This window comes from Lepidochelys kempii, chromosome 9 (genome assembly GCF_965140265.1).
Source record: "Lepidochelys kempii isolate rLepKem1 chromosome 9, rLepKem1.hap2, whole genome shotgun sequence".
Taxonomy (NCBI): domain Eukaryota; kingdom Metazoa; phylum Chordata; order Testudines; family Cheloniidae; genus Lepidochelys; species Lepidochelys kempii.
This window is the reverse complement of record NC_133264.1, coordinates 83,529,472-83,545,761: the sequence shown is the minus strand read 5'-3', so window position 1 is coordinate 83,545,761 and position 16,290 is coordinate 83,529,472. Positions and strand designations below refer to the sequence as shown.

General features: G+C 43.3%; 1 protein-coding gene across 7 annotated transcripts in view; it reads right to left on the bottom strand.

Moving 5' to 3' along the window:
• The window catches only part of TRPC5 (transient receptor potential cation channel subfamily C member 5), a 139,688-nt gene that overhangs the window by 89,444 nt on the left and 33,954 nt on the right, over window positions 1-16,290 (bottom strand). For 6 of the 7 annotated variants that reach the window (XM_073361164.1, XM_073361165.1, XM_073361167.1 and 3 more), the window contains exon 2: window positions 7,627-8,025. In XM_073361164.1, coding sequence (XP_073217265.1) covers window positions 7,627-8,004 — 378 coding nt within the window. In that variant the 5' untranslated portion in view covers window positions 8,005-8,025. Of the gene's footprint in view, window positions 1-7,626; window positions 8,026-10,821; window positions 10,994-16,290 lie in introns of those variants that run through there. The other variant, XM_073361163.1, reaches the window with a different exon arrangement.

The following is a 16,290-nucleotide window of genomic DNA, read 5'->3' as shown; positions in this document are numbered from 1 at the left end:
TAGTAATGGCATATGAAGTCCTTTGCTGCTGTGTCAAACTCACCAATTTGAATCAGGCTCTGAGAGGCAGGGATGAGACCCTGGCACTCTCACAGGAGAAAAGCAAACAAACAAAAACCAAAAGCTCTTGTCCTACTTTTGAAACCACTGCAGACCCTACTACCTGGAGATATCTCTATACAGCCCCAGGCCAGAGTGGGGCCAGGCCAGAACATCCATAGGGAGCTCCCTTGTGTGTCTGAGGGGTGCCCAGGCTAGACCATCCATTAGAGTTATATAGGCCCGTGGTGCCCATGCTCCAGCAATATTCAGGGCATGGGGGCCCGGCTCTACCAATGTTCGGGGCCAGGTCTCTCTCTCTGGCCCCACCTGCCACCCCCGCGTGCCTCCCCCGGAGCGTCCCTGCCTGCTGCCCTGCTCTCCGCACTGCACTCCCTTGCCGGCTGCTGGTGGCTACAATGAAGGGAGTGGCACCAGCGGCAGGCTGAGGCAACTGCTGCACCTGCAGAGGAAGGAGGCACACACATGATGGCAGCCCCCCCGCCCTGGCTCCCACCACGAGACGACTCCGATTCCGGGGGGCCTTCCTGGCGTCTGCACCTGAGCAGCTGGGGCTTGGGTGAGTGTTGGACTTTGGACATCCCGTCCCCGTCCCCCCCGCCATCCGCAGTCACCCACCCACAGTCACCACTCCGGCCCCTCACTTGGCAAGGGGAAACCCTATCTCTCCCCCCCCCCCCGCAGTGAGGCTACGGTGAGGGACAGAAACAGGGGAGGAGGCGCACACGTGATGGCAGCTCCCTCCTCCCCCGGCACCCACCACAGGGGAGGCAAGGGGGCTTCCCGGAACTGAGCAGCTGGGGCTTGGGGTGAGTGTCATGACACCCTGCCCCCCCCCCCACAGTCACCACTCCTGCCCCACGCTGGGCAAGGAGCAGCCCCCTCCCACACCGAACAATGACCAAAAGTGTTTGCTGCCTCCTGTAGAACATCGCAAAAGAAGGGGCTCCATTTTGTTTTAATTTTAGAAAGCATTTGCTTTTGCAGGTTATTGATCCAAGAGTGCTTGGTGTGATACAGCATGGCCAGAAGGCAGCAGGAGAGTGATATAGGAGAGATATCCAGGGGAAGGAGTTGGAGCAGAGTTGTTTGGAGTTGGAGCAGAGAGCGGTTTGAAGAGAGTTTGGAGAAGTGCCGTGGCTGGCTAGAAGACCAAGACCTTAGGTAAAGAGACACCCGGCTTGTGCAGAGAGAGAGGACAGGAAGCCCCACAAGCTGAAGAGCAGGAGAGGGAAGTAGCCCAGGGGAAGGAAGCACTAGTTCAAGTGGTTTACCACTATCCCTAGAGCCCCTGGGCTGGGACCCGGAGTAGAGGGCAGGCCCGGGTCCCTCCCTCTCCACTACCCTTTTCTGGGTTACTAGTGGGACAGTAAATACCTTAGTTCAGGGGCAGGAAACTGCACCATTAACCAGCCCCCCCCCCAAGAAGAGGAAGCACGGGACCCATCATAATCGTACTGGCAATTTGCTACATTGGTTGTTTCCATTTTCAAAAGAGTATTAATAAAGTTGATATTCTTAGTTAAATAATTTTTTCTTATGATAGTGATATTGTGCAATATAGGTAAACTGTTAAACGCTTACTGTTTCCAGTCCATTTTTACATTGTTTAAAAATATATATATCGGCTTACAAGGCAGGTGGGGGGGTGGGGTGGGACTTGGACACCGCCAAAAATTATAAAAACCTGCCTCCCCTGCACTCTGCAGCTGGTTGGTCCAACTCACTTTGTGGGAGGAGTGGGCTTGTGGTGTCTTCTCCTCAGCCCTCCTCCCTTCCTCTTCCACCCCATACAGTGCTGGAAGGAAGGAAGGATAGGCTCTTTGCATGAGGAGCCGTGTATGGGCCGGCCACAGTCCAGCCCTCAGTATTTTCAGACAGAAAGGGTAGACCATATCAGGCTGTCTGTATATGTCTGTAAAAGTAGTTATGCCGGAAGGTACTTGTGGCCTGCCATCATGCAAAGACAGTCACAGCCCTCGTTCAGGTGAACAGGTGCGATAAAGCTCTCTCCTTTGTGCCCAACGTCTGGAACACCTGAAATTCTTTTCTAGGGCAAAACAACTGATGCCGCCAGGGAGGTGTCAAGAAAGCGTGGTGCTAACAGGGTTTCCAAAGCTCGTAACTCAGGGCTGGGAAGCTGGAAGAAGGCTGTATGTCAAGCAGCTAGGAGCAAGCAACCAGATCCTCAGAGCTCTCTCTCTGGCCCCTGGACAGAAGCCGAGCAAACAGAGCCCCTCTCTATGGAACAGAACTGACTGTGTCTGACTTCAGTTTTCTGCAGAAAAGGAGCTGCCCATGTGCAGTTTTGTGCCTACCACTGTCCAGGGAAACAAGCCCTTGTGTATAAATAAACAGACTGTGCTCAGAAAATAACCTAACTCTGCACCACGGATTTCTCTGCCAAACAGAAACCACTCAGCAAGGCCTGGATTTCAGCTACTGCTCAGCCAAAAAGGGGCAACCTTTTTATTTTTGCTTGGCATGAATGAGGACACGGCCAGGACCATAATGTCAGCCGAGGAGGACCTGGATACGTGCACACACAGGCATATAATTCAACTTCAGCGGCTGTCCTGTGCTAAGAGGATTTCTGGGGTACTCTTGTGAAAGACCTTTGGTGGGGAGCCACCCTAGGACTTCCCCAGGGAACGATCCAGTAAGGATCATTGGAGAATGTGCATTGGCATAGCTCTGAGGCTATCATAAGGAGTCTGAGTTCTGAAACAGGCTGCTCTGGGATTAGCTTTGTGGGTTGAAGCGTTAAGCCACGTGTCCTTATTGTGCTTAACTAGGCACTTCTTTTCGATAGAACTGTGCATGAAATGAATACCAATCCATTAGTATTGATGAGGCTGAAGAGCTAAGAACCAGTCCTGCAATCTTCTGCAGGCAAACTCCCAATAAGGTCTACAGAAGATCCCGAACCAAAAGCGCAGATCAGAACAACCTGAAATTCTGAGATTTATAGTTAATAAATCCTGTTTTGTACAAAAGTTCTTTTGCTGACCCAGGGCCACTCAAAATAGGAATGAATCTGGGCTTGTGACAAACCTATTTTTTGTCAGAATGTTGAAGGTCAGGAGAGACGATTAGATCATCTTGACTGGCCTCCTGTCTAACGCAGGCTATTATATTTCACCCTGTGACCTCTGAATTTATAGATTCATAGATTCTAAAGCCAGAAGGGACCACTGTGTCACTTAGTCAGACCTCCTGTATATCACAGGCCTTGGAACTTCCCCAATATAATTCTGAGAGCAGATCTTTTAGGAAAACATCCCGTCATGATTTTAAAATGACCAGTGATGGAGACTCTACTTTGATCCTTGGTAAATTGTTCAAATAATTAATTACTCTCACTATTAAAAATTTACACTTTATTTCCAGTCTGAATTTGTCTAGTTCAACTTCCAGCTGTTGGACTGAATTAAACCTTTTTCTGCTAGATTGAAGAGCCTATTATTAAATATTTGTTGCCCAAGTAGGTGCTTATAGCCTGAAATCAAGTCACCCTTTAGTCTTACATTTGTTAAACTAAATAGACTGAGCTCCTTAAGTCTATCACTATAAGGCCGGTTTTTCTAACCTTTTATTTGTTCTTGTGGCTCTTCTTTAAACCCTTTCCAATTTATCAACATGTTTCTTGAATTGTGGGCACCAGGACTGGACACAGGATTCCAGCAGCAGTCACACCAGTGCCAAATACAGAGGTAAAATAACCTCCCTACTCCTACTCGAGATTCCCGTTTATGCATCCTAGGATTGCACCAGCTCTTTTGGCCACAGCATCACACTGGGAGCTCATGTTCAGCTGATTATCAACCATGACTCCCAAGTGTTTTTTCAGAGTCACTGCTTCCCAGGATAGAATCCCCCATCATAGAGTCATAGAATATCAGGGTTGGAAGGGACCTCAGGAGGTCATCTAGTCCAACCCCCTGCTCAAAGCAGGACCAATCCCCAATTAAATCATCCCAGCCAGGACTTTGTCAAGCCTGACCTTAAAAACCTCTAAGGAAGGAGATTCTACCACCTCTCTAGGTAACGCATTCCAGTGTTTCACCACCCTCCTAGTGAAAAAGTTTTTCCTAATATCCAACCTAAACCTCCCCCACTGCAACTTGAGACCATTACTCCTTGTCCTGTCCTCTTCTACCACTGAGAATAGTCTAGAACCATCCTCTCTGGAACCACCTCTCAGGTAGTTGAAAGCAGCTATCAAATCCCCCCTCATTCTTCTCTTCTGCAGGCTAAACAATCCCAGTTCCCTCAGCCTCTCCTCATAAGTCATGTGTTCCAGACCCCTAATCATTTTTGTTGCCCTTCGCTGGACTCTCTCCAATTTATCCACATCCTTCTTGTAGTGTGGGGCCCAAAACTGGACACAGTACTCCAGATGAGGCCTCACCAATGTCGAATAGAGGGGAACGATCACGTCCCTCGATCTGCTCGCTATGCCCCTACTTATACATCCCAAAATGCCATTGGCCTTCTTGGTAACAAGGGCACACTGCTGACTCATATCCAGCTTCTCGTCCACTGTCACCCCTAGGTCCTTTTCCACAGAACTGCTGCCTAGCTATTCGGTCCCTAGTCTGTAGCTGTGCATTGGGTTCTTCCGTCCTAAGTGCAGGACCCTGCACTTATCCTTATTGAACCTCATCAGATTTCTTTTGGCCCAATCCTCCAATTTGTCTAGGTCCTTCTGTATCCTATCCCTGCCCTCCAGCGTATCTACCACTCCTCCCAGTTTAGTATCAAGAAGGGATGAATCTGGCAATGAATCTGAGTTTGTGCCATCTGGATCTGATTCACTGGAACCAGGTGTATTTTGTGTGTTTGGGGATTTTATTGGGAACATTTTACACAACTCTGTGTACAATTTAACCGTTATATCAGGATGAAAATTGTTTTTCCTTAACAGACATGCACAGTTCCCCCTGGCATTAATGGAACACACAAAGATATAAACGTTGGTGTAGAAAGAGAATTAGATACGTATATAGTTTAGTGCTTTGAAATGTAGCACTAAACTAAAGATGTTGGGTCTAATCTTCAGCTGATGTAAATCAGCCTAGCTCCATTGACATCAACGGAACTATATCACCTTAAAACAACGGAGGAGGTGAATCACTAAGAATAAAAAATTCTGTATTACAAGAGAACTTTTTGAAGCCCGCATAGAATCACAGCACTTTCTTTTCATGATCATTCACACGTACTTGTGTTTAACCTCAGCATTTTCCCATTATACTGAAGACCCTTTCAGTAAAGCTTGAGTTTATCTTTAGTTCTGTGCTACCTTCTGCCATTCTGGTGTATCTCTGAACAAGACAACCAGTCTTTCTAGAGCAGTGAGAAAAGACTACATACAGTTCATTTTCCCATGTATGGTCCATATTTTGCCACTCACATCAGGATAAAACAGAAAAGTAGTATTCAGTTTAACTCTGTCAGAAAATATCTATCTATCTATCTATCTATCTATCTATCTATCTATCTATCTATCTATCTATCTATCTATCTATCTAATCTGCCAGCAACATATTTCTAGTTAGTATTCAAGGGATTTGTGGAATGGTATTGTTTCTGAATTGTAAGAGGGACATCCTTCAAAGTTATCTGTGATGATCTGGAGTATTTCTTCATTGTTTGCTTTGGATTGTAAAAAAAAAAAGCTCCACACTACAACCTTTTATAGATTCATAGATACTAAGGTCAGAAGGGACCATTATGATCATCTAGTCCGACCTCCTGTACAATGCAGGCCACAGAATCTCACCCACCCACTCCTGCGAAAAACCTCTCACCTCTGTCTGAGCTATTGAAGTCCTCGAATCGCGGTTTAAAGACTTCAAGGAGCAGAGAATCCTCCAGCAAGTGACTCGTGCCCCATGCTACAGAGGAAGGTGAAAAACCTCCAGGGCCTCTTCCAATCTGCCCTGGAGGAAAATTCCTTCCTGACCCCAAATATGGCGATCAGCTAAACCCTGAGCACATGGGCAAGATTCACCAGCCAGATACTACAGAAAATTCTTTCCTGGGTAGCTCAGATCCCACCCCATCTAACATGGTTAAATCACAGTAATCCCTCAATTCTTTTATACAACATGGAACATGTTCCAGTAGATTTCAGAACAGAAATTAGGCATTGGAATGGAGAGATAGGTCAATAGATATTCTAATCAAAGGACAGGCAAAAATCTATAGTGCGTCTAGTATTACATACACTCAGCAGCCCATTGATCAGCTATGTTATTTGTAAATGAAGATAAGAGAAAAAATTGTACAGTACAATAGGTAACATTCATGGACTCTGATCTTGCAAACACTTTGGCATGTACTTAATTTTAAGCACATGGACAGTCCCATTGACTTCAGTAGGACAGCCCACGTGATTAACATTAAGCACATGGCCTGTTAAGCACAGAGGAAATGAGTTATTGCACCCTACAACTACAGTGCTTTATTTCAAGCTGTAGCAACTCATGCTCCTAGCTCTGGAAGTCTTCAGTTCAATCACCAGCCTGTTTGTATGGCCATGGCATGCCAATGCATGGCAGCTGTCACACATGTGTAAATGTTGAAGTCAGTGGGACTGCTCATCTGCTTAAAGCTAAGCACATGCATCAGTGTTTGCAGTGTTGGGGTCTGTCTTTGAAAAGTGATTCCATGTGTTAAAAGCAAGAAAACAATAGCTTAGGTCAGCGTTTCCCAAACTGTGTTCCGCGGAACACTGGTGTTCTGCACGATGTGAACAGGTGATCCGTGAAAGAATTGTAATTTAAAAAAAGGGTCTTGCACTTGATTTTTGTACTACTTTATACGCACTTTCCAGTTAGAAATTGTTAGTTCAAGTTATTTTAAATTTGTATTTTTGCTGTGTTTTATAAAATAAAATATATTTGAGCATAAATAACGCAATTTTTTATTTGAAAACCAAACGACTACAAAATAATATTGTAAGTGTTCTGTAAATATATACCGGGTGTTCTGTGGCCAAAAAAGTTTGGGAAACGCTGGCTTAGGTTTATATATTGGAATTTAATTAAAAAAGACACTCAATTGTTGCACAAAGTATCTATCTATAAATCGTTTTGGGTTTGCCCGCATCCTTAGTTTGGGAAGTGAAGATGAATACTATCTGAAACTGAAACTGAATGGGGGGATTTAAGTAAGGCAGAATGTGATTACTCAGATCGGAAATTGACCAGGAGACCAGGACTGACACAGCTACTCTTACAAAAAAGGACCAGAGAATCTTTCATTAGGATCTTCATTTTGTGTTTCCTGGGTCATACAGCACCTTCAACAGCACAGTACCCCCATGCCACCTCCCCCAGCTGTTCTGGGACACTGGCTCAGAACTGATTCAGAGAAATGTGCTCTCTACAGAATCAACAACTTCCTGGGATTTTTCATAGTGATCTCATAGTTAATAACCAGGCCTTATCTAGCTGAGTCTGTGACGTGTCCAGACCTTCTGGAGCTTCTGATCAACTGGGTATCTCTTACCAAGCCATTAGCTAATATAAACATTCCTTGCCTGAATATTTGACTGACCTGCTTTTCACCACTTGGCTTCCTGTAACTCAGAAGCAGCTCCACGGCCCCAACCACCTCCTTCCGTATTGCATACAACAGAGCATCTCCCACGTAAATACTGTGGCTCAGCAGTAACTCCATGATCTCCAGGTTTTCATTCTCTATGGCTATTAAAAGGGCACTGCGTCCAAGAGGATCCATACAGTTAATGTTGATGTTGTAGTAGATTTCAGCCTCTTGTAAGGCATGTTTCACACTGGCATAGTCCCCCTTCTCCACAGCAATGAGATAGGCCTTCTCTTCCTGCGAGAGCTCTGCCTCTGCTCGCACGATCTGCAATGGGATCCGGTCTCTGTACGGTGAATAGTTTACCTTTTTGTAGTATAGCTGGGCCATTGTTCATAGTGACTGTGCAACCTGTTTGGAAGAAAGAAGAAGGACACTTAGAGACTGAAATTACAGCAAGTGCTAGCTTCCATTCAAGTGAGACAAATTGCTGAAGGTCAATCATAGTGAAAGTTTCTGCTCCCTGCATCAGGGCTTATTTTCAATGAGTTTAATACTCCCCAACACTCATCAAATGAGGGGCTACATTGAAAAGGTCGCAGTGTCGTATTCCTCAGGACAATGCACAAAGTGACACTGGTTGTACTTTAAATGCCAGGCAATGACATTCTTCATCTGTTTACCAGCACCAGCTGTTGTTAGTGGATTATCCATCAAATGTGTGAATAAGTGGATTTCTCACCTCTGCTATGTTTTCACTCAGTGTTTTTCCTCTCTCTTTATAATCATTGGGCCATGTCCTCAGCCAGTATAAATCACCATAGCTCCATTGAAGTCAATGGACCTGTGTTGATTTATACCATCCAAAACTGGCCTGTTATACTTAATGAATTTTCCTTTTATTATGCGCTCTCTCGCCTGCTCTCTTTTTTTTTCTCCCTTGGAAGAAGGGCTTAATTTCCCTCCTGTGTGTATACTCTGACCTGGTCATGGTTTTATTTTAAAACCTTAGCACATTTTTTTAATTTAACTTTCTCCCATTTATAAATAGATCCTGAAAATGGGCTCACATTCACCGCATCACTCCAGCTCCCTAGAGTCAGCAAGGCTGCCTGCAGCCTAGGAAAAAACTTCCTTTGAACAAATGTAGCAAGTTGAACTTCAGCTCCATCCCATCACGACTTACTAGCCCACCAGGTTACCAAACAAACAGGCCAGGTAGCGCATGGGATGGAAAAGCACCACGCTGAGGATACAAGGGCCTCCAGACATTGTTTAATGTTGTAGTCTGCAGGCTTGGGTCAATGAGGACCACAAAGTCAGTATCATAGCAATACATAAGTTAAAAACACCTGTTAGATCTGTTTGCCCAGTGCAGGATTGTTCCATGCAGCAAATTTAACAGGGTGTTGTCTCATTCACTCTTATGCCAGGTGGCAAGGTAAGACTGTTATGGGGAGAAAACAGATGGAGAAGGAGGGCTTTGTGATTCACACGCAGGCCTGGGAGTCAGGAGATATGGGTTCTATTTTTAACTTTGCCACAGATTCCCCCATACAAGAGCCGACATCTTTTCGCACTTGTGCTTTCAGTGATGTGATCAACCCAAGTTTTTTATGCTGACGTGTGGGTATGTCTGACAGGAAGATTCCTGTCCTTCAGGAAATATACATATCTTGAATTCAGAACACCATTTGTTAAAATGTTTTAAATAATGAAATGAAATTTTAAAAAGGATGCTGTCGAGATTTACAAGCCAAAAAAATTGACCAGCTTTCCACCTGTCAGGTCTGACCTTTGGTAACCCAACCAAGTATTCACTTGTTCTATCCAAAATAGAGAGTTTATTATTTTCTTACTGCTAGACTACCAATAAATCAACCAGTGTAACATGTTGTCCTGCACATGCACCTGTTTTGTTTAGTGTTATTGTGATGCCTTGTTTATATGTGCAGTAAAACTATTAGTGAGGGTGGGGAAAATATTTTCATTTCATCCACCTGTTGTGCAATGAGTGCAAATACTTTTTATTGTAATCTGCATAAATATCTATATCTGAAGTCTGTGTTCACAGCATCTCGCTACTTAGTGTGAAATTTAAATTTCACTGAATCAGCTGAGGGGCTAACCAGTCATACCTGATGTGGCAGTTTCCCATTGTACAGAATACTGCACTACAGGTATATCTCTGCTGTCTATGATGTGGCTTCAGAAGTGCTTGCCATAGGGCAGCTGTGTTTGGAAGATTAAGGATTGAGTGAGGTTCTCTTTTAGCTCAAGTGTTTAGGGACTTGTGTTTTCTGAAACAGGAAGATCCCAGTTCTATCCCAGCTGTCACCATGAAATTGTGGGTGAATGCTGGCATGCAGCAAAGTGACATCTGTGAATGTCTTGGGAGGCCACATATTTGTTAGAATGGGTTAGGCATGTCAGAAAGTGCTCTGTGAGAGCCCCTGCTTCTGATGAATATGGGAGTATTTCTCAATTTACGAGAATTACAGCTCCATGCACATCTGTTTAAACCATTAGAAGCACATATGCTTTAGACACAATCTGAGATATGGTTCAAGCCTTGGATACAACCCGTCTTAAGTACTTTGGCTTAGTTTCTTGACGCTAAACATAGTGGCTTCTGTTATTTTGTTGTACATATTGTCTTTGGCATTTGCGTGCTTAAGTGACGTAACTTAAACAGACAGCTCAATGTGCTAGGATGGTAGCCAGTGAGTAAGGCAGCCAAGCCATTCCCAGACTGATCATTTTCTGTCCCCCCTACCTCCACCCCCCGATGTAGTCTAAAAGTCACAGCCCTTGCTGACATGGTTATGCCAGTTACATTTGTTAAGTGTAGACTGGGTCTAAGTGACTTAGGAACTCAGCACCTATTGACATTCAATAAGTCTTAGGCTCTTAGGTGGTCAAGTAACTTAAAAATGGGGCTATACGGCTCCTATGTCACTTAGGCCTGATCTACCTTACCCCAGATCTGAAAGGCATCACCCTGGCCAGAAAGATGGGGGCTACAACACAGGGACATCAGGAGGTTACAGGGAGTTAAGGAGCTAGTTCCGTGGGTGTCAACAGGAGATGGAAAGAGCCTGAAAGCAAGGAAGGATTGAAGTGACCCTTGGGAAAGTGAGAGTGATGCAGAGGACCACGTGAGAAGGGAAACATCATTCTCTTGTGAAGATTGATGCTTCAACATACCTGAGATCTTTTGGTGAGGAATTCAAGTCCAGCTGGACATCTTTTTCTCCTATTTCTATTCAATTTCATAGAATTTTTTTGCAAATAGTGGGCCAAATTCTGCAATGATTTTCGATCATTGCCACCCTGTAGAAGTCAGTGGAGTGGCACTGGGTGTAAGTCACTCCAGAATTTAATCCATTGTCTTTCCAATAGCTCTTTGTAAAGGAAAAAACCCACAGTTGATATTAACTTCTAAAACAGATAGATCCTGGCCCCCCAGTATAGCCTAAGGCTCTGATCCATCAAAGCATTTGTTTCATTTCAAGCCCACGAGAAGCCCCATGAAATCAGAATAGAAAAAATTCATCAACTGAATTACTTGTTCTGAATTATTCATTCAGCTCTGTTACATACACTGTCACTTGTACAGCTGCTCCCCCCTCAAACACACTGGTGCCTGGGCCGGAAAGGATAGAGTACAATGTCCAAGCTAATATATTTCTTATTGGGTTATGCTGCAGATTGAGCAAGCTGTTTGTTAACTCTTGTTTGTCTGCTCAGATTTAGATCCAGAATGGATGAGGCGGGGTTGTAGGTGGAAGTTCTAATCTCATTCTATCTTTCCTGTAAAATCCGGACATAAAGCCAGCCATTAGCAAAATGATCACATATACTCAGACAACTAACAAATTACCGCAAGTGCTACTGTATAGTGTGTCATTTACTATCATACTTCACGAGCCTGCTGTGAGCAACATCATGCGCATAAAGAAGTAACGATTGCTGATCAACAGATTTGCATTGACCGCTGCTGCTTATTTATTCTAGAGAGAGAAACTTGCCCCCTTATAAGCATGTAGGGAAATGAGAAAAAAAAATTGGTGAAATCAAACTCAGAAAAGATCTGTGTAATTCCCAGGGACATCAAAGGGAAGCAGCGGCAAAGTATTTGAAATGTAGCAAAACCAGATATATGGCTACTATTACACAGTGACTTTAATATATTGAAATCTGCACAGAAAGCTTGAAAAATACAAATTTTTCATTTTACTTCCTTTCACAGAGCAAAGTCTCCTACTAGCCAAGTTAATATTTGGGACTAGGGAAAGTTGTTCTGAATGGTACATGTGCTAGATTTCAAAAGCATCAATGACTATATAAACACCATGTATGTGCTGGTGATATCCACACAATAAAATACAGAGCATTCTGAAAAACAAGAGAACCGGCTAATAAATTGCATCTCACATGGTCCATACTTTATCATTTATCTTTGACTATATTGCCTGCCTCAAGCTCATTTATTCCCCCTTCCACAGATCTACTTGTAATATTCCAAACCTTCAAACAGCTTCAAAAAGCCACCATTTTTCTTTAAGCTCCCTGTTAAAGAAATGGGAGTTTTATCCCTTTAAATGCAGCCATTTAAAACCTCTATAAATGACCTGAAATAGTTTTCTGTACCCACAGCGTGAAGGTCTGAACTCTCGGCATCTTCCAGGGTATTTCCCATTGGACAGATTGGCATTGCCACTTTACAAAGGGATAAAGTTCCCTTTCTAGTGCTGCAGAGTCCGGAGACATCAGAGCTCAAATATGTCAGTTCTCCAGGACTGAATACTGCCCATCCTTGACTTTGAGCCAGTGTAGTTTTGGAAGGGACAGTCCACAAACAGGGAGGAAGAAAGAAGCTGAAATAAAAAATGGCTCTCGTTTGAAGCTATTGAGAGAGTTCATCCATTTCATAGCATATGCAAAACGCAGAGAAGAACTCTCTCCCCAGCCCATTCCAAACCATACAAACATAACAACACTAACTTAGGATGCACCAGATGAGCAGGATATGGCTCTGTCTCCAAGAGGTGCAAAAATTATAAAATAATTAAACTTCTTTCAATGTAACAACATTTTTTTCCGTAACACTTCTTCCTCTGGAGCAGGGGTGGCCAACCTGTGGCTCCGGAGCCACATGCGGCTCTTCAGAGGTTAATATGCGGCTCCTTGGATAGGCACCGACACTGGGGCTGGAGCTATAGGCGCCAACTTTCCAATGTGCTACAGGGTGCTCACTGCTCAACCCCTGGCTCTGCCCCACTCCTTCCCCCAAGGACCCCGCCCCTTCCCCTGAGTCTGCTGCACCCTTACTCTTCCTCCCCCCACCCAGCCTCCTTCACACCTGATTGCGGTGGGCGGGAGGCGCAGGGATAGAGGGTTAGGTGCTGATCGGCAGTGCTGCTGGTGGGTGGGAGACACTGGGGGCTGCGGGGGGGGGACCTGTCGGGGGGAAGGCGGTCAGGGAGCTGTCGAAGTATTACTGTGGCTCTTTGGAAATGCACATTGGTAAATTCTGGCTCCTTCTCAGGCTCAGGTTGGCCACCCCTGCTCTAGAGGGATGCACATTGGATAAGCTTCATAGAAGAAGTGGATTTGAGGAGGCACTAGGGGTGGCATGGAAGATGGCACAAAGATAAGATTGAAAGAATGAAACAAAAGAAATGGTCAGGTGGGAAGCTTCAGTGACATGAAGGAAGCATTGGGGATGTAGGAAGAAATGAAATCAGGGAAATCTTATTATTAATAACTATATTTCTCCATAGATAGATACAATCAATGATGGGGACACACGGCTGCCAATCATGAATGCTGCTTTCTGCCACTGTGCAAATTTCATGATATTTCACCAGATTTTCACAGATAATTTCTCAGGAATTTTTGGCATTTGTTTGCTTCTGCCTATCACAACAGGATATAATCCATGATGTGACATTCTAAAATTCTCATCCCTTGAGACTTCTGGTGAAGTCTTAAAATGCAATCAGTCAATGTTAGTTTGTTTCCTTCTAATAAAATAGGACAATCTAGATAACTGGTTTATTTTTTATCACTTGTTTTGCCTGATGATTGACAGATAGGTGACATAAATCACCAGGGCCTAACTATGTAATGAAAGCAGAATGTATATGTATATATATATATAGTTTAGATTCAGGAGCTCATTGCTGACAACTGTGTGAACATCTGCCTAAGTGATGAAAACAAGAATCAAATACTCAAGAGCCATCTTTCCTGCTTGATGGGGCTCAGTGTGAACAGCCAAACGAAATCATAGATTGGAGTAGTCAATTAAATACTGTATCTGCCACTGTGCAAATAGCACATTAGGTGTTCCCTTTTAGTGTAAGTGCATTCTGGAAGAGGTTGACAAAATTGTGTGTGTGTAGCATTAAATGTTGTCAACACATCTTATGTCGCTTTGTCCTATGCTTGTATGGCAATTTTTCCTCCTTGGTATCTCAAGGAGGACATCATCTGCACTTTTCATTCTCTACCTGGGGCTTGAGCTCTTTGAGAAACTGGTAGGTTGAATTAGCTCTTTAGTCATCCTTAGAGTCTGTGCATTTAATAATATTGATCAATTTTAAAAAGTTATAAACCTGTGTTCTGACATAATCCAGAAGGGTTATTTAAGTAAATATTATTACATTTACTTAATGGACCAATTGAGTCTGTGATTGGATCCTTCTAAGTGCCTTAGTTCTTATTCACTAACTATGCTGGAAAAAGCATATGGCCTCAGGACTTTTGGAAAATAATACTTATTTTTTATTTTCAACAAAATATTTTTCCCTTTTGCAAAAGAGGCAATACGTACTCAGTACACTACTTTTTCCATGGAGTTCAGTGGGAATAGAATCAGGCCCTAAATCCCCTGCAAACTCATGAAGTCCCTATATCACAGCCACCACCTCTCTGGTCAGAAGCAGAACATTCCCTGACAATTTTTTAAAAACAGAAAGAGCCCAAATAAGCATATTCCCTCAGGAGTTTCGGAAAATAATATTTATTTTATATCCTTCTGAAAAATATTAAGCAAAATATTTTGTTTCCTGTCTCAAAGGGACACTACCCTCTCAGGCAGTTTAAACCCAACACTTAGGTTTCGTAAAAATATATTCCGCTGTAGTGACTGCATCCCAAAGATTGTAACATTTTATTGGTACTAGGCCATGACAACTAGAAAGTGAACTGACTACTAACAAAATTAAAACTGACTAATCTAATTGCATTGCCCAAACTGAGTGAAATGCTGAACACAAACAGACTACATGGTGAAAAGCAAGTCCCCAATTCTGCAAGCTCCACCCAAGTTGATCCAGCTATGGGCTAAATTAGCTTTTAAAAATTCTTTCAGATTTAATCACCTAAGGTGGTGTTCAGAATATATGAGGTCATTGTGGTGTTGTATATGATTTTCTAACTTTACAGAGGCTATTTAAAAAATATGTGATACAGGCAAGAAAAATTAATAAGCACCCAACTCAGCTATTGCTAGATAACTCCAAAGCTGTAATACAAATTGACAAAAGCCAGAATTTTTTTTCATTGAAGGTGACTCAAAATGTCACAAGTGAAGACTGAAATTTGAATTTTAACTCTGAATTTTCTATCTTTGGTAACATAATTTTGAAGTTATTTATGTGTGACTTGGAAAGCTCAAATCATTGATATAATTCTTTCTCCTTGTATAATCAATTGGATGAGTCACAACGAACTGCAAAAAATTAACACCCCCTTTTTTAACATAACACACTTGGTGCTTTTGGAGATCTTGCTAGAGGTTTTCTTCTCACTCTGACCATAAAACTCAGCTGATGACTTGGGACTCATGCCCCAACTAGCAGGCTGATCTGCACAGGCAGACCCCTGTACTGGTGCTGAGCCCCCTTATCTTCAATGGGGCTCTTTGCAGATGCAAGGGCCTGACTGAGTGGATCTCACTGCAGGATCAGGGCTTAAGAGTCCCAGATCCTAGATGTTAGCTGAGATTTATATTCACAGTAGAAGAGGTCCTTTTTTTAAAGAGGTGGCATTTTAATCTTGTAAAATGCACTAAATGTAGAACTCATCATTGAGGCAAAGTGAATTTTATATGTGTGTGTGACAGTCAGGGTCCAGACTGAAGAGAGAGTCTGAACCCCAAAGAATAAGCAACTGAATCAACTTATTGTATACAATATTATCTTATAAAAGTGTACCGAGTACAATGCCTAAAAAGTGGTGTCACACTGGTCATGAATATCATTCCCTGATGTATAGTATGGATGGATGGTGTGTAAAGATTTATGTATGTGTGCTGGAAATATGGTCCTAAAATGTGTATTGGGGGCTGACTTGATAAACAAGTTTGTCCTAGTCTAAGGAATGTTGTTTTGCCTGTTTGCCTGTCTCTCCAATTTAAATTGAGCAAGGTGATGCCAGAGACAATGGAAGTTACATTTCAATATGAGTCAACAGGGTGGTGGGAAGTCAATGGGAAGAGACAAACAGCACGGGAGAACTTTATGTGGGGATAGACACTTCAGAAGAACACACTTCCAAGGTTTGCTGTACCATACAAAGAAGGGGAGAGAACCCCTTTGGTATCCATTGCTTCCAGGACAAAAGAGGCCAGTGCTCTGGAAATCTGTGAAAGGTGGATCCTTCAGC